This window comes from Podospora pseudoanserina, chromosome 6 (genome assembly GCF_035222485.1).
Source record: "Podospora pseudoanserina strain CBS 124.78 chromosome 6, whole genome shotgun sequence".
NCBI lineage: Eukaryota > Fungi > Ascomycota > Sordariomycetes > Sordariales > Podosporaceae > Podospora > Podospora pseudoanserina.
Window position 1 is genome coordinate 1,106,598 of NC_085925.1, and position 12,807 is coordinate 1,119,404.

The window sequence follows — 12,807 nt, forward strand, 5'->3', positions numbered from 1 at the left end:
GCGCTGAGACAACCCCCAGACCCCGTAGACATCCGCTTGGATGAATTTTCCGCCTTTCTTCCTCGCGTATACCTATTTGCATAGGTGTCTTGTGGCCTGCACTACCCCTGTTGACAGCACTGGAGTTAGGGTTTGATGTGGCATGTTACCCCTAGCAACGCTAAACAGCGCCGGATCCACATTCCAGGGGGATAGACCCCCCTTCTCGAATTTAACCACTACCACCATTGCCGCCATGGTACGCACAACAAGAAGAGATACCTGCCTAGACCTGGGATTGAAGAATGTGAGATACCTACATTCAAGGAGGTAGACACGTTGACGGTTTGTGTTGCGTTAGGAGTGCCCTGGGGGACAAGAGCAATGAGCTGGAGTGACCATCATGCACGGTAAATAATGCTTAGCTGTTGGGGGAGGGAAAGATTGAGGATGGGTGGGAGAATTGGGAGTGAGGTTGTGTCGGCGGGGAGGGAGGGGTTGGAGCAATGTTGAAGTTGTGTTGAGGGGAGCATTGCGTGCAGTAATTCTGGGACGGGGGATGACTTTGGTGGGATACGGTTAATACATTCGTTGAGGCGTAATTGAGGCGAATGTATGCTTTTTATGGGGATAAGAGTCTGCCAGAGTAGTGGATTGGTGTTGATTGAGGTGATGGGCGTCGAGACTTCAGGATGGTGGGACTTGAGAAGGGGAGTCGTGAGAGTTATTGTTTGAAAGAGTTTGGTGCCGGCAATGATTTGATGGAGGTGGGCTAGATTACAGTTCCAACATTTTGAAGCCTCAGGGTCAGCTTATGGCTCTAGGGTTTATGTCGAGCGGCGTCGATAGGGAAATGGCTTCAAATTCTGGGAGGCGATGACAACGAGGCTTTGAAGCTGTTCAAGGTAGCTGTGTTTGAGATGCCAGAGTCTATCCGTGATACCACAGCCAAAAGAGACTCCCTCTCAGTACCTTATCTTCGTCCGCTCTTTGAGAAATGACGACCCAATCTACTGACTGCCTAAATCTGCCGAGCCCCTTACTGCCATGATAAGAACATCAGACGCTTCCCAAGGTCACCATCAGCTTCTTTCTCCGCCTACAAGACACAGGACACGCAATCCCCTTAACCCATGTGTAGTCTTTGGGCCAGTTGACTCGCAATGCCGTCGCCGCCTGCGTATCGTCGTCCGAAGTGAATAGCCCCGTTATCATTCTCCTGCTCCCTTTCCCACCCCCCGGCCAGTGAGACTCAAGGATTGCGGCTCTCCGTCCATTGCTCCTTCCCCGCTTGACATCAGACGGCCAGCTTGGTTGCTCCAAAACAAAAAAAAGAAATCGATTCCAATCTTGAGTTATTGAGCAACTAGGATCCACAAATCCTACAGAACTGGTGGCGTAGGACCGGCGCAGGGAGTCCTTAAATAGAGTCTCTCTCTCTCTCTGTCTCTCTCCAGTTCTCCTCTATTTCTTTTCTTTCCCACAACACAACCACTTTGTGACGTTCGCTTCCTGCTGCCTTTGGCTTTCTGCTTTTGCGACCACAACCCAACAACCACAAACAACAACTGCTCTTTGGCAAGAGAAGCATTGATTGTTTGCCTCACTCAATACCGCTCTCCCAGTAAGTTATCTTCTTCCTTCGGAGTTTTGTTTTCTTTCGTCCCGGGGCCGTGATTGCAGTCGCAATTGCCGGTCGGGCATCTTTGGTCGCCATTCATGGCACAAGTGTGCTTTATGTTGCGACTTTCTTTCGTCAGATTCACACCGACAATTGTTTCCTTCCCCTTCCTCGCCTCGTCTACCTATTCAACACATAGATCCCACCTCATCCTCGACACAAACACTCTATCAATCTCACATCACACCTCTCCAACCGCCAAAATGGACTACCTAAAGACAGCCTTCAATTATACAAAACTAACTCTTCTCTCTTTCACAGACCACAAAAACAACCCCTTTTCATCTCAACAACTCACAAAAGCAACAAGGACAATGGCCGAAGAGAAAGCCCCCCAGCCCACCTCAGCTGAGGCCTTCCTCTTCTATTCCATAGTGAAGAATCTGAGAACCCGGCCAGATATCAACTGGGAGGGCGTCGCCCGCGACAACGGTTTCAAAAACGCCGAGACGGCCAAGGTGCGCTACGGACAGGTGAAGCGCAAGCTCAACATTGAGAACTGGTCGCCGCCCGTCAAGCCGCAGGGCGGCAGATCCAGCGGTTCGGGCGTGGGCAAGACGGAGATGGACCAGGGGACTAGTCTTGTGAGCAGCAAGCCCAAGGCTGGGACTGGAGCCGGGGTGGTGAAGAAGAGGACGAACAACAATGGGAAGGGTGGTGGGAAGAAGACTCCGGCCAAGGTTATGGAGGAAGAGGATGATTATGATGATGATGATGACGAGGAGGAGGAGGAGGAGGAGGAGGAGAAGTCGAAGGCGAAGGGGATCGATGCTGCCTTGGCGAGACTCTCTCCCACGCCGACGGGACGGGCTCAGCGGCAGGTTGAGTTTGGCAGTGCGATTGCTGATGTGGATGAGTATATTTCTTCGCTGCAGAGTCGGACTCCCATCGTGGCTGCCAGGCAGGTTGGTTCTTACCCTCCTCGTGGGGTCAAGATCGCGGGGGAGGTTTATCTGAAGACTGCCATTCCAGTTAGGGGGTTGGGGGATGTGTGGACGGTCAAGCCGGTTAGTCCTGAGGGGCATGAGGCTTGGTTTCAGGGGTTGGGGTTGGAGGATCAGAACCGGTTTATGGAGGAGGCAGTGGAGTTTTTTGTGAAGAGTTCGGAGGAGGGGGTCGTGGGGGAGAATGCGTTGGTGGTGCATCAGGGTGGTGATGATACGGGGGTTCACTAAGTTTTTTCTTTCACGACACGACGCCACTACTGGGGATGTGGGGATGGAGTCTGGGCTTTTTTTTCTTCTTTTTTTTTCTTAATAGGTGAGCAAGGGTCAAGTGACTCGTTGCATGATTCACTTTTTTTTTTTTTTGAAATTTCCGGTCACGGGAATTTTAAATCTTTTGCTCCTCCCAAGTGGGATGTGAGCTGGTGGGATGTTGGTTTATGTACGATTGGTATGGTTGATACCCCCTTCTCTTTTCTATAAGGTACCTACTCTCGGAATGGGTTCAGGAGATGGGAAAACAGGGAAACGGGACAGGAATACGGGGCCATGTTTATGGCGATACCTACTCGCTGCTCGGTTTCCATAGGGAAGTTTACAGGGCAGACAAAGACAATAAATTGCGTCGAGTTTTTATTTTTGGTGTGCTGTGATGTGTGATGTGCTGATGGAGGTGTTGTGGGCGCTGCAAGGAAGACAGGAGGTGTGATGATTACCTACCTGGGCTTTTTTTTGGAGAGGTGATAGATGTGGAGAGGTAGGTGGTAGGTTTTGAGAGATGGTTCATAGGCCTATGAAAGTGGCTAGTAGGTCTGTTGACTTTCCTTTGAGGCATGGGTTGAGGATATGATATGATGTGCGTCGTTTGTCTTGAGGGGGTTGTTTTTATGTTCAGTTTATCAGTGGATAAAAGTCTCGGTTTTTGAAATGGTGTAACCGAGGATGTTTACAGTCTGTAAATCTCTGTGGCTCGTTGTTTGGGCATCAATTGGTCCTGTCGTGACAGTTTGGGATTGCTCGGGCCTGGAATCGAAGTCTTTTGGTGCCGTCGGTAAAACTTTTCTCCCTATAGCATCAGGTCTCGTCGGTTCGTGCGGCTGGTATTGTGATGATGGTTGTAGGCGCTCGAAGGCTTTGTGTTTGTGGTGTTTTGATGTTGCTGTTCTAGGGGACAGACGAAAAGACGGTTTCGATGACAAAAAAGCGAGGACACCCGAGGTTGTCCCCATTGAACTACGGCTCTGGGACGGAAGATGATGGATCGACCCCGGTGGGAGTCTTTGCAGATAGGGGTATCTCCAGAGAGGAAGACTTCAAATACTGTCTTTGAAGAAGACAATCGAGTAGGTCAGCTGTAACACAACACCAAAGAGATGAAGAACCGGACCAAATTGGCCACCTACACGTTTTGGCAGCATGCAAGATGGCCCTTTGTTAGAGTAGGTTGTTTTGTGTGGTGTTCTGCTTGTCAGGGGGGAACGATTTGCAAAGATGGGCTTTGTCGACTTTGAGAGAAGAGGGATTCCTGTCAAGCAACCACTCTGTTTTAGGTAGGTAGATATTGGAGACGGACCCGGGGCGGCTAACAATACGACAGGTCATCATCACCCAGTCACTTCGGGAGGCGTCAGGGCCAGAAAGACTTCTTCCTCTGGGGCAGGAGATCTGAAGCGGCGAGCAGAGAATCACCAACCCGGATGAACTAGGTGGAAAGCATCAGAGCCAAAAGGGATTGGTCCTAAAAGTGTAGGAATACCCAGGCACATCGACCTCTTCCGGCAGGTCGGGGCACCTCCTCACGGTGGCGGTGGGTTGGACTACCTTGGACGATTGTTGCTTGGTTCTTGGGGTTACCGAGTGTACATCTCGCAGCGTATTACCCCAGAACCCCAAGAATACTATTACAACAAACACACCATAAAAGCAGAGACAACTCTACTATTCGAATTTCATCAACCTTAATTGAACCCTCCATCTTACACCTCAACTGATATTCACCCCCCTTTACGCCTCCGGTAAAGGCGGAAAATCCTCATCCAACACCTTCCCCAACCCACCCCCATCCTCCCCAACCCCATCCCCCAAAACTCTCCCCCTCTCCCAAGGCTTAACCGGCACCCTCCTCCCCCCAACAGGCACCACCCCCTCCCCCCTCACAACCCGCTCCTCAATCTCCCTAATCCCCTCAATCGTCTTCCCCGTCGTCACCGCTTCGATAATCGCCTGAAACTTATTAGGATATTCCCCTTTCCTATCCTCGCCTTCCCCTCCCCCCTCCCCATCCTCCGCCTTTTTCGATAAATCAACCTTCACCCCCCCACTCCTCTGCCACTCCGGCACTTCCTCCTCCTTTGGTCCCTCTGCTGGTGGGACAGGGGTATTGTTGGTTATTTTCTTTTGGATATTCACATACAGCCAAGAGGCCTTTTTGAGGATTTCCTCGTCTGGGGTTGGGAGTGTGGTGGCGGAGGAAGGGGAGGGGGAGATGGGGACGTTGAATTTGGCGGTGTAATATTTTGCGCGGAGGGTCTGGATGGAGGTGAGGACTTGGGGCTTGGTGAAGGGGGAGGAGAGGGATTGGGGGGATAGGAGAGGGCCGAGGGTTGTGATGAGGGATTGCTGCGGGGGAGTTGTTAGTGAGTAGTGGGATGAGGAGGGGAGGGAGGAGGTACCATGAATTCTCGGTCTGAGGCCCAGGGGTAGGTGTTGAATGCTTGGAGGGTTTGGGGTGGGGTTTGTTGGGTGGCCATATTGAGGTTTCGAACGTGAAATAGTGAATAGGAATATGAGGGGTTACTGTTTGAGAGATCGGAATTGATGAGTGAGGCCGCCAAGCTGGTTATGACTGGGGGTGGTTTTCCGTCGAGAGCCGAGTGAGGTGGTGAGGTGGTGGGGGTGGCTGGGGGAGAGGTTGATGTCTCTGAGTAAATTTGGGATATGAAAGTCAAAGAGGTCAGATTTCAACTTGAGATTTCCGGAATGATATGAAACACTCAACGTTGACAGTATCATAAATGACTGTGGTTGGAGTCGCATGTGAAAGCTAGGGAATCCCCACCATCATAAAGACAGTGTGAAGGACAGTGCTAAAGACGGCAGAGACTGTGCCAAGATATCAAAGCTCCTTCTCACAACAAAAAGAATATATGCTAGCTTGTCACAGACCAACCATATAGCAAGGCAGAGTGGAGACTGCAGCAGGCCGTGGGGAACCAATCAAGTAAAATGTAACGACGGGGCTGCAGGACACTACTGAGCCATGGTGAGCCAGGTACGGAGGTACCTAGAGGATTGAGGTCTATATATACGGAGGAACTAGATAGCTAGCAGATAGTTCCGTAGTATGCAATATAAGTCATAATCGTTGGTATCTAGACTGTTGTGATTGAGACAAGCCATTTGTTGTGCACTATTTAGCTGCACCGAACCAGTTGTCAGAAGTTGCCTTCAACCAGTATCCGTTTCAGAGGTTCTGGATAGGGGTTCGTCACATAGAGTTGTAGAAAGTAACTTTTTGTATTTGAAGTGATTTGTGTCACAGTTAAGCTAACGGGCAAGTTAGACAGTATGAGCGGCGCGGGACGCGCTTAGCTAATTATTAGATTAGATAAGGAATAGTCAATCAAGATGCGATCAGAGTGTGATCACTATAATCAAGGGCGGAACTAATCAGAGCATGATTAAAGTCATCAAGGCCTGATTATAATTATCACTGGCAGGGCCAGTCAGGACGTGATAAGGCGGCTTGGCTATAATCAGTCTAAAGCTCTAGAGTTTACATATTATAAAAGAACCAAATGAGCATCAGATAGTTCTGCAGTATGCAATACAAGTCACATTTGTTAGTATCTTAACTATGAGACAAGCTATTTATTGTACACTACTTAGTTATACCAAACTAGGATTATTCAGAAGCGCTTTCGACTAGCAACCCTTTCAAAGGTTCTACATAGGAGTTTATTAGATTCCAGCAGTAACTCACTATAATAAATTATACGAAAATAAACTTAATATATATTACTAACGATTAATTATAATAGTAAGCGTAGAAGATAATTCAATAAATAATCAGTTACGTCATTAATTATCTGTTAAAATACAGCTTTTGTTTGTAGATTTTACAGTGTATCTAAGCCCTGTATATTACAGGGCTTCAGAGGCAATACGATGGCTTGAATCAGCAGTGTTTAGGGACTGCGGTTACCGGAGCGAAAGCTCGGCCTCCGGAAGTAATCCGAGGTCCCGGAAAGCCGAGCGCTAAAGCCGGTGCCCTGCAGTGGTCAAACGGTAGCGGCAACGTGGCCTGTAACGTGGCCCCTAACCTTATATTTGATTAGCGCATTTAGCGGGCGTTCGGGCCCGGGAAACGCGCGTTTAGGCCCGGGAATAGAGTCACCCTCAGAGAGCAAGTAAAAGGCCGATGGCCTATAAGACCTTTGCCTCACACTCTATCCACTGTGGTATTTTTTAGTCTATAAGGTTCAATCAATATACTGGTTCACCACACTTATCAGTGCCTCACAAGTTTCCATGTTACAGTGATTATTCTTCTATATATTACAGGGCGCCGCCCCTGTAATCCTCCTTCCTTCAGTGCCACAGCTACTGTCGAATGCTGCAGTCAAAGTCTTCTTCGCTCTTAGTGTATTATGCCGATAGCTATTTGAGCCTATATTTACAGGCTTCAATAGCACCTATTTCGACAAAAGGTAATGAAAATAATTACAAGTAATTATTAAATTAGGTAATTGAAAATTTTTTTTTTTAAAAAAAAAAAGCTTTGAATTTATATTTTACGGCCTTTTTATAATATTATTAGAAATTTGGGTAGCGCTAGGTATACTATCAAGGTTGGATTTCGGTGATGTAGCTAGAAAAATAAATGTAGTAGGTGGGGGACTGACGTGGTATTTAGGATGCACACATGACAGTTGACGTCTCTGTGCTTCCAACTGCGTTTGTCCGTCAGGACGCACGGACCACTAGGATCAAGCTGTGGAAGCTTTGGTGAAGACAGTGAGACAGCTCCTGCTTTCCATCCCATGTGACAAGAAAGGACCAAAGAGTATTTGAGAAAGGGCATTGTTGTTTTGTTTCTTCTTGATCAAGACATTCGTTGTTGTTGTTGACTGCCACCGGTTGTGTCTCACCTGCCACCACCACGAAGGCCACCACCGGCCCCAATTCGTGCATCTGTACCGCTCCCGCATCACCGACCCTGACAGACCGACCATATCTCTCTCCACCAATCTTCCGCCTTGAACCCCAAACCTCCCTCCCATCCGATACTTAACCAGCGGTACGGCATCACCCCCGGCGACCGCGAAAATGCGCCGCGCTGCCGTACAAGCCTTTCGGACCACGTTTCAATATACTGCCCGGGGCCTTGGCCGACGCCCCTTCACAACCTCTCTCCCCACCACCGCCGCCCGCCGTCTCCTCTCCTCAACCTCCACCACCGCCGCCCGTCGCACCCTCAAGAATCACAGCAATGCCACCGGTATTCCCCCTCCCCTCCTAGAGAACATCAACAACAACAACAACAGTCTCCCCCTCCCACCACCCCTCCAATCCTCAATGTACTACCGCCGCGCCTCGGTCGTCCTCGCGTCGGCACTCGTGGGCTACGGAGCCTGGTACTCGTACAACGGCACCGACGTCAACAACGTCCCCGTCAAGCGCGGTTACTCCACCACCACCATCACCGACACCTCCACTGCAGACACCTCCCTTCCGACACGCAACGTCTTGGTCATCAGCGCTGACCAGCTCCACACCGGAACGATAGTAGGCGACGGACCCATCAGCAAGACCACCTCGGAAGACGGCACGAGAGTGATCGAGATGCTCAACCCGGAGCAGGCGACAGAAAAGTTGAGGAAGCTGGAGGAGTCATATCTCGTCAACCGAGGCCAAGGCGTGGTGAGATACGACCTGGTGCAATTACCAAGCAACGACCCAATCGAGGACGACCACACGGAGAAGATCATTGAGATGCAGCCCGCGACGAGTGAAAAAGGGGGGAATGATTGGATGTTTTGGGGGGTGTTTGATGGACATAGGTTTGTCTTATTCCCCAGTTGTTTAATCAAGCAAAAATCGAAACAGCTAACAAAAACAGCGGCTGGACAACCTCTGCCAAACTCCGCCAGACTCTCGTCTCTTTTGTCGCCCGCGAGCTGAACCAGACGTATCAAGAATCAAACAATGACCTCTCGGGTCCCGGCGTGGAGGCGGCTATTAGAAAGGGGTTTTTAAAGCTCGATGATGAAATAGTCAACCAGAGCGTGCAAAAAGTCATGAGAGCCAACAACAAGACCATGGCCGCCGAACTTTTGGCACCTGCCCTGTCCGGATCATGCGCCTTATTGTCCTTTTACGATTCCCGCTCTAAGCTCCTCCGCGTAGCTTGCACGGGAGACTCACGCGCCGTTTTGGGCAGGAGGACAGAATCGGGAAAATGGACGGCGACGCCGCTGTCGGTTGATCAGACCGGCTCCAATGTGGACGAGGCGAGTAGACTGAGGAGGGAACACCCCAACGAGCCCTATGTCGTTCGGAACGGGAGGGTGCTGGGTGGGTTGGAGCCGTCGAGGGCGTTTGGGGATGCGAGTTACAAGTGGACGAGGGAGATTTCGGAGAGGTTGAGGAAGCACTTTTTTGCGAGGTCGGTCTCGCCGGCGTTGAAGACGCCGCCTTATGTGACGGCTGAGCCGGTGATCACTACCACGAGGATTGAGCCGGAGAGGGGGGATTTTGTGGTGATGGCTACGGATGGGTTGTGGGAGATGTTGACTAATGAGGAGGTGATTGGGTTGGTCGGGAAGTGGATTGATGCTCAGCAGCAAAAGGGGGGGAAACAGTCGGGGTTGTTTGATTCGGTTTGGTCGAGGACTTTTGGCGGTGGAGGGTCGAGTAAGGATGGGCCCGGGGGGTTGCCGGTGGAGGTGTCCAAGGTGGAGGAGGTGGAGGGTCAAAAGACGCCGTTTAGGGGGTGAGGCAGTGGGGGGAATGATGGGTTTGTGGTGGAGGATGCGAATGTGGCGACGCACCTGGTGAGGAATGCGTTGGGGGAAGAACAGGGAGCAGGTTAGCGCGTTGCTGACGCTGCCGGCGCCGTTTTCTAGGAGGTATAGGGATGATTTGACCGTGCAGGTTATCTTCTTTGGGGAGGGAGGGGAGGGAGAGGGAGGGAGGTGGTGGTGAATCGGGAGGCGAGCAAGGGGGTGAAGGGGAGGGGGCGAGGGCCAAGTTGTAGGGAACTTGGTCTGTTCAACCCGGGGAGGTTTCAAGATGGGTATTGATGCGTTTTCTTTGCTACATGGCGGTTGGTTTCCTACGGACTGGCTGGCGGCGCACCTGGGAATATATTTCGGTGGGCAGCGGGTGATGGCTTGTTTTTTTTTTTTCTTTTCTTTTTTTTGTTGGCTATCTGTTTAGTACATTACGGCGGGTGTAGCATATGGCGGAGGGGGTGTTTTCAGCAATGGAGTTTAGGTGTGGTTAGGAAAGACCAGTGATTACTTGTATCAATCAGTATCTTGGGAAAAGTACTGACGATGGCTAAAGCAAGCAAACTTTAAAAAGATTCGACCGTTGTGCTCAGCTTGATCCTCCGTCCATTCTCCTGGGTGAAAACTCAAAGCTTGCCAGAAAGAATCACATCATTCAACCTCCTCTATACACATATCACACATTTGGTAGGGCTCTGGAAAACATCCCATACCCAAGAACTGCCCGGACAGAGCAGCCGGGATGCGTGCCCCTGCCAGGCTGCCGGAAAACAACAACTGCAAAGAGGGAACATCCCTCCTTGGAGCCATCATATCCAGCGGCCAAGCAGGGCACCTCTGCCCAGGCCAGTTCCTCGGGATGCTCCAACCCAACCCCCTCTTGGTATATCTCCCTCGACCCCCTCCCCCCTTTACCCTACAACTTACTCCTCTCCCTCTGCGGCGGCCCGACAAGCGGATCATAGACCCTCTCCGCCAAAAAATTCACCGGCCCAACCCCATGGCTAAAAAGCCCCCGTGCATCCACCATCCCCTCGTTCAACTCCTCAATCGTCCTCGCCCCAATGAGCCTCATATTCATCTCCATCTCATCCTTGAGCAACTGCATCGCCCTCTCCACCCCCTCCTGCCCGTACGCGCTCATGGCATACAAGAACGGTCTCCCGATCCCCACCCCCTTAGCCCCCAAACACAGCGCCTTGATGATATCCGTCGCCCTCCTCACCCCCCCATCAACATAAACCTCAATCTTCTTCTCCAGCCCCATCTTCTTCAGCACAGGCATAGTCTCCGCCAAGACTTCAATCCCCGACCTCGCAAAATCCAACTGTCGCCCTCCATGGTTAGATAGCACCACGCCCGCGCACCCAACCTCCACCGCCCTCAACACGTCCTCCACTCTCTGAACCCCCTTCAAAACGATGGGCATCTTGGTAACGGACCTGAACCAAGGAATATCATCCCAGCACAGCCCTGGGTCGATAAAACTGCTGATCGCCCTCGCCGCACCCTGGCTGTTGTCCGTCTTCTCCCCTGACCCCTTCTGCACATTCGAGCCCTCATCCGTGAATTTCAACCTCATGTCTTTCTCCCTCCTCCCCAGCTGTGGCGCGTCAACGGTGATGAACAGCCCCTTGCAACCCCTCTTCTCGGCGTGCTCGACGATCCTCTTGGTGATGGCCCTGTCTTTGTTGACGTAGAGCTGCAGCCACTGGACTTGGCTTGCATCTGCAGCGTCCATGATCTCGTCAAAGGAGCAGGAGGCAAGGGTGGGGATCATTTGGACAACGTTGTGCCTCGCCGAAGCACGGGTGAGGACAACCTCGCCTTCTACGTGACCGAGTTTGCCGAGAGCGGTGGCGGTGACGTAAAAGGGAATGTCGACCTTGGTGCCGAGCATGGTGGTGGAAAAGTCGACTTTTTCGACGTTGACGAGGATTTTGGGGCGGAACCAGATGCGTTGAAAGGCTGTTTGGTTTTCTCGGAGGGTCTACATCTCATGTTGGTTCGCATTTGTCCCAAGATGACCAAGAGCTCAAGAGGGAGAGGGGAGGGGGGCTTACAATCTCATCATCAGCCGCACTAGAGTAATACCCCCAAGCAGTCTTCTTCATCACCCTCTTTGCCACGCCCTCAAAGTCAAGCAAGTTGTAGCATTGTTCGAGCAAGGGCATCTCCTCGATCCTCTTCATTCTCTCCTGCTCTTCTGGGAGGACCTCTTGTTTCTCGACGACGACGGTGGACATGTCGACGGGACCTTTGTGTTTATCTTTTGGAAGGTATTTTTCCAGAGTGTCCGGGGGGTGGATGGGGTCGAATTCTTCGGTGGCGTCTTTGCCGGCGTATTTGAGGATGATTTTGGAGCCGCCGGGATGTTCGGGGAGGAAGTCTGTCACGTCGTAGGCGCGGCCCTGGGGTTGTCAGTAGGGGAGAGATATGAGGTGGGGAGCTGGAGAGGGGCACTACATGGACGATGACCCAGCAGTCGTCTGCCGACTTGTGTTTGGCGACTTCCACGCCTGTGAGCTCGACTTTGGTCATTTTTGCGGTGGTGGTGTGTTGTCCAAGGTGTTGTCCAAGGTGTTGTTCAAGGTGTTGTCCAGAAGACGGGTTGAAAGATGGGAATTGGTCGTGAAAGAGGTGCTCTTTAAACCAGTCTTGTTTCCTTGGGACCGAAATTTCCCCTAGTATGGGAAGGGGGCTGGTGTGAATTGTGAAAACGCGAGGATGGGACGAGTTATCTCCGGTGGTTGGCCGATCTGTTCGAGGTTGGTCGGTGAGGCTATGGGGATGCCAGTGACTGAGAGGGAGATTCAATTGAAAGGGGGGTCTACGTGGTATATAAGAGAGCTGAGGGTAGATATGGGGAACAAGGCCCCAAGCAACCAGTTGTCACACGGCTGGGTCAAGGGGGAAGAGGGCGCTCGACCAAAGCATCATCCAAGCAGTTGTCATTCGACAGGGATGCTTGGGGGGATGCTGAAGAGGCTCGGCATCTCGGCTGCGTGTGTTGCTTGTCTGCGGGGGGGGAAATGTGGGGACCTCACCCCATTGCCTCAGGCGACGTCATCCGATTTGGCCGAGCTGGGTGTAATTACGGGCAATTTGGTACGGTATCTTACGTATTTTTGGGCTGTTGATTTCAAGCTGAAGGTGATGAGATGATTGATGGCATCGTCATCTTGAAGAC

The 12,807-nt window shown here is 51.4% G+C and overlaps 4 protein-coding genes across 4 annotated transcripts; 2 read left to right on the top strand and 2 right to left on the bottom strand.

Moving 5' to 3' along the window:
• Window positions 1-1,698: 1,698 nt before the first annotated feature.
• On the top strand, window positions 1,699-2,835 carry QC764_605795 (uncharacterized protein; the record flags this gene model as incomplete). Its single annotated transcript, XM_062949085.1, is given in 2 exon segments — window positions 1,699-2,356; window positions 2,372-2,835. The coding sequence occupies 2 exon segments, from the start codon at window positions 1,699-1,701 to the stop codon at window positions 2,833-2,835; spliced, it is 1,122 nt and encodes a 373-aa protein (XP_062797311.1).
• Window positions 2,836-4,608: 1,773 nt separating this feature from the next.
• On the bottom strand, window positions 4,609-5,825 carry QC764_0090900 (uncharacterized protein; the record flags this gene model as incomplete). Its single annotated transcript, XM_062940917.1, has 2 exons — window positions 5,277-5,825; window positions 4,609-5,223 (listed from the first exon to the last, which is right to left on the bottom strand). The coding sequence occupies exons 1-2, from the start codon at window positions 5,352-5,354 to the stop codon at window positions 4,609-4,611; spliced, it is 693 nt and encodes a 230-aa protein (XP_062797312.1). The 5' UTR covers window positions 5,355-5,825.
• A 1,710-nt stretch (window positions 5,826-7,535) lies between these two features.
• On the top strand, window positions 7,536-9,908 carry PTC5 ([Pyruvate dehydrogenase [acetyl-transferring]]-phosphatase 1, mitochondrial; the record flags this gene model as incomplete). Its single annotated transcript, XM_062949081.1, is given in 4 exon segments — window positions 7,536-8,666; window positions 8,726-9,598; window positions 9,608-9,693; window positions 9,760-9,908. Coding segments are annotated over 4 exon segments (1,842 nt in total). The 5' UTR covers window positions 7,536-7,932.
• Window positions 9,909-9,993: 85 nt separating this feature from the next.
• On the bottom strand, window positions 9,994-12,617 carry QC764_605800 (uncharacterized protein). The gene is made up of 3 exons (XM_062949086.1): window positions 12,084-12,617; window positions 11,681-12,028; window positions 9,994-11,607 (listed from the first exon to the last, which is right to left on the bottom strand). Exons 1-3 carry the CDS (start codon window positions 12,156-12,158, stop codon window positions 10,534-10,536), a joined length of 1,497 nt encoding a protein of 498 aa, XP_062797314.1. The 5' UTR covers window positions 12,159-12,617; the 3' UTR covers window positions 9,994-10,533.
• Between the last annotated feature and the right edge of the window lie 190 nt (window positions 12,618-12,807).

Bases quoted from the DNA above. Each gene is read 5' to 3' on its own strand.
- QC764_605800 (XM_062949086.1), bottom strand. From the start codon at position 12,158: ATGACCAAAGTCGAGCTCACAGGCGTGGAAGTCGCCAAACACAAGTCG. The intron at 12,029-12,083 runs GTAGTGCCCCTC...TGACAACCCCAG, and splicing joins ACTGCTGGGTCATCGTCCAT to GGCCGCGCCTACGACGTGAC. The intron at 11,608-11,680 runs GTAAGCCCCCCT...CATGAGATGTAG, and splicing joins GTGCGGCTGATGATGAGATT to ACCCTCCGAGAAAACCAAAC.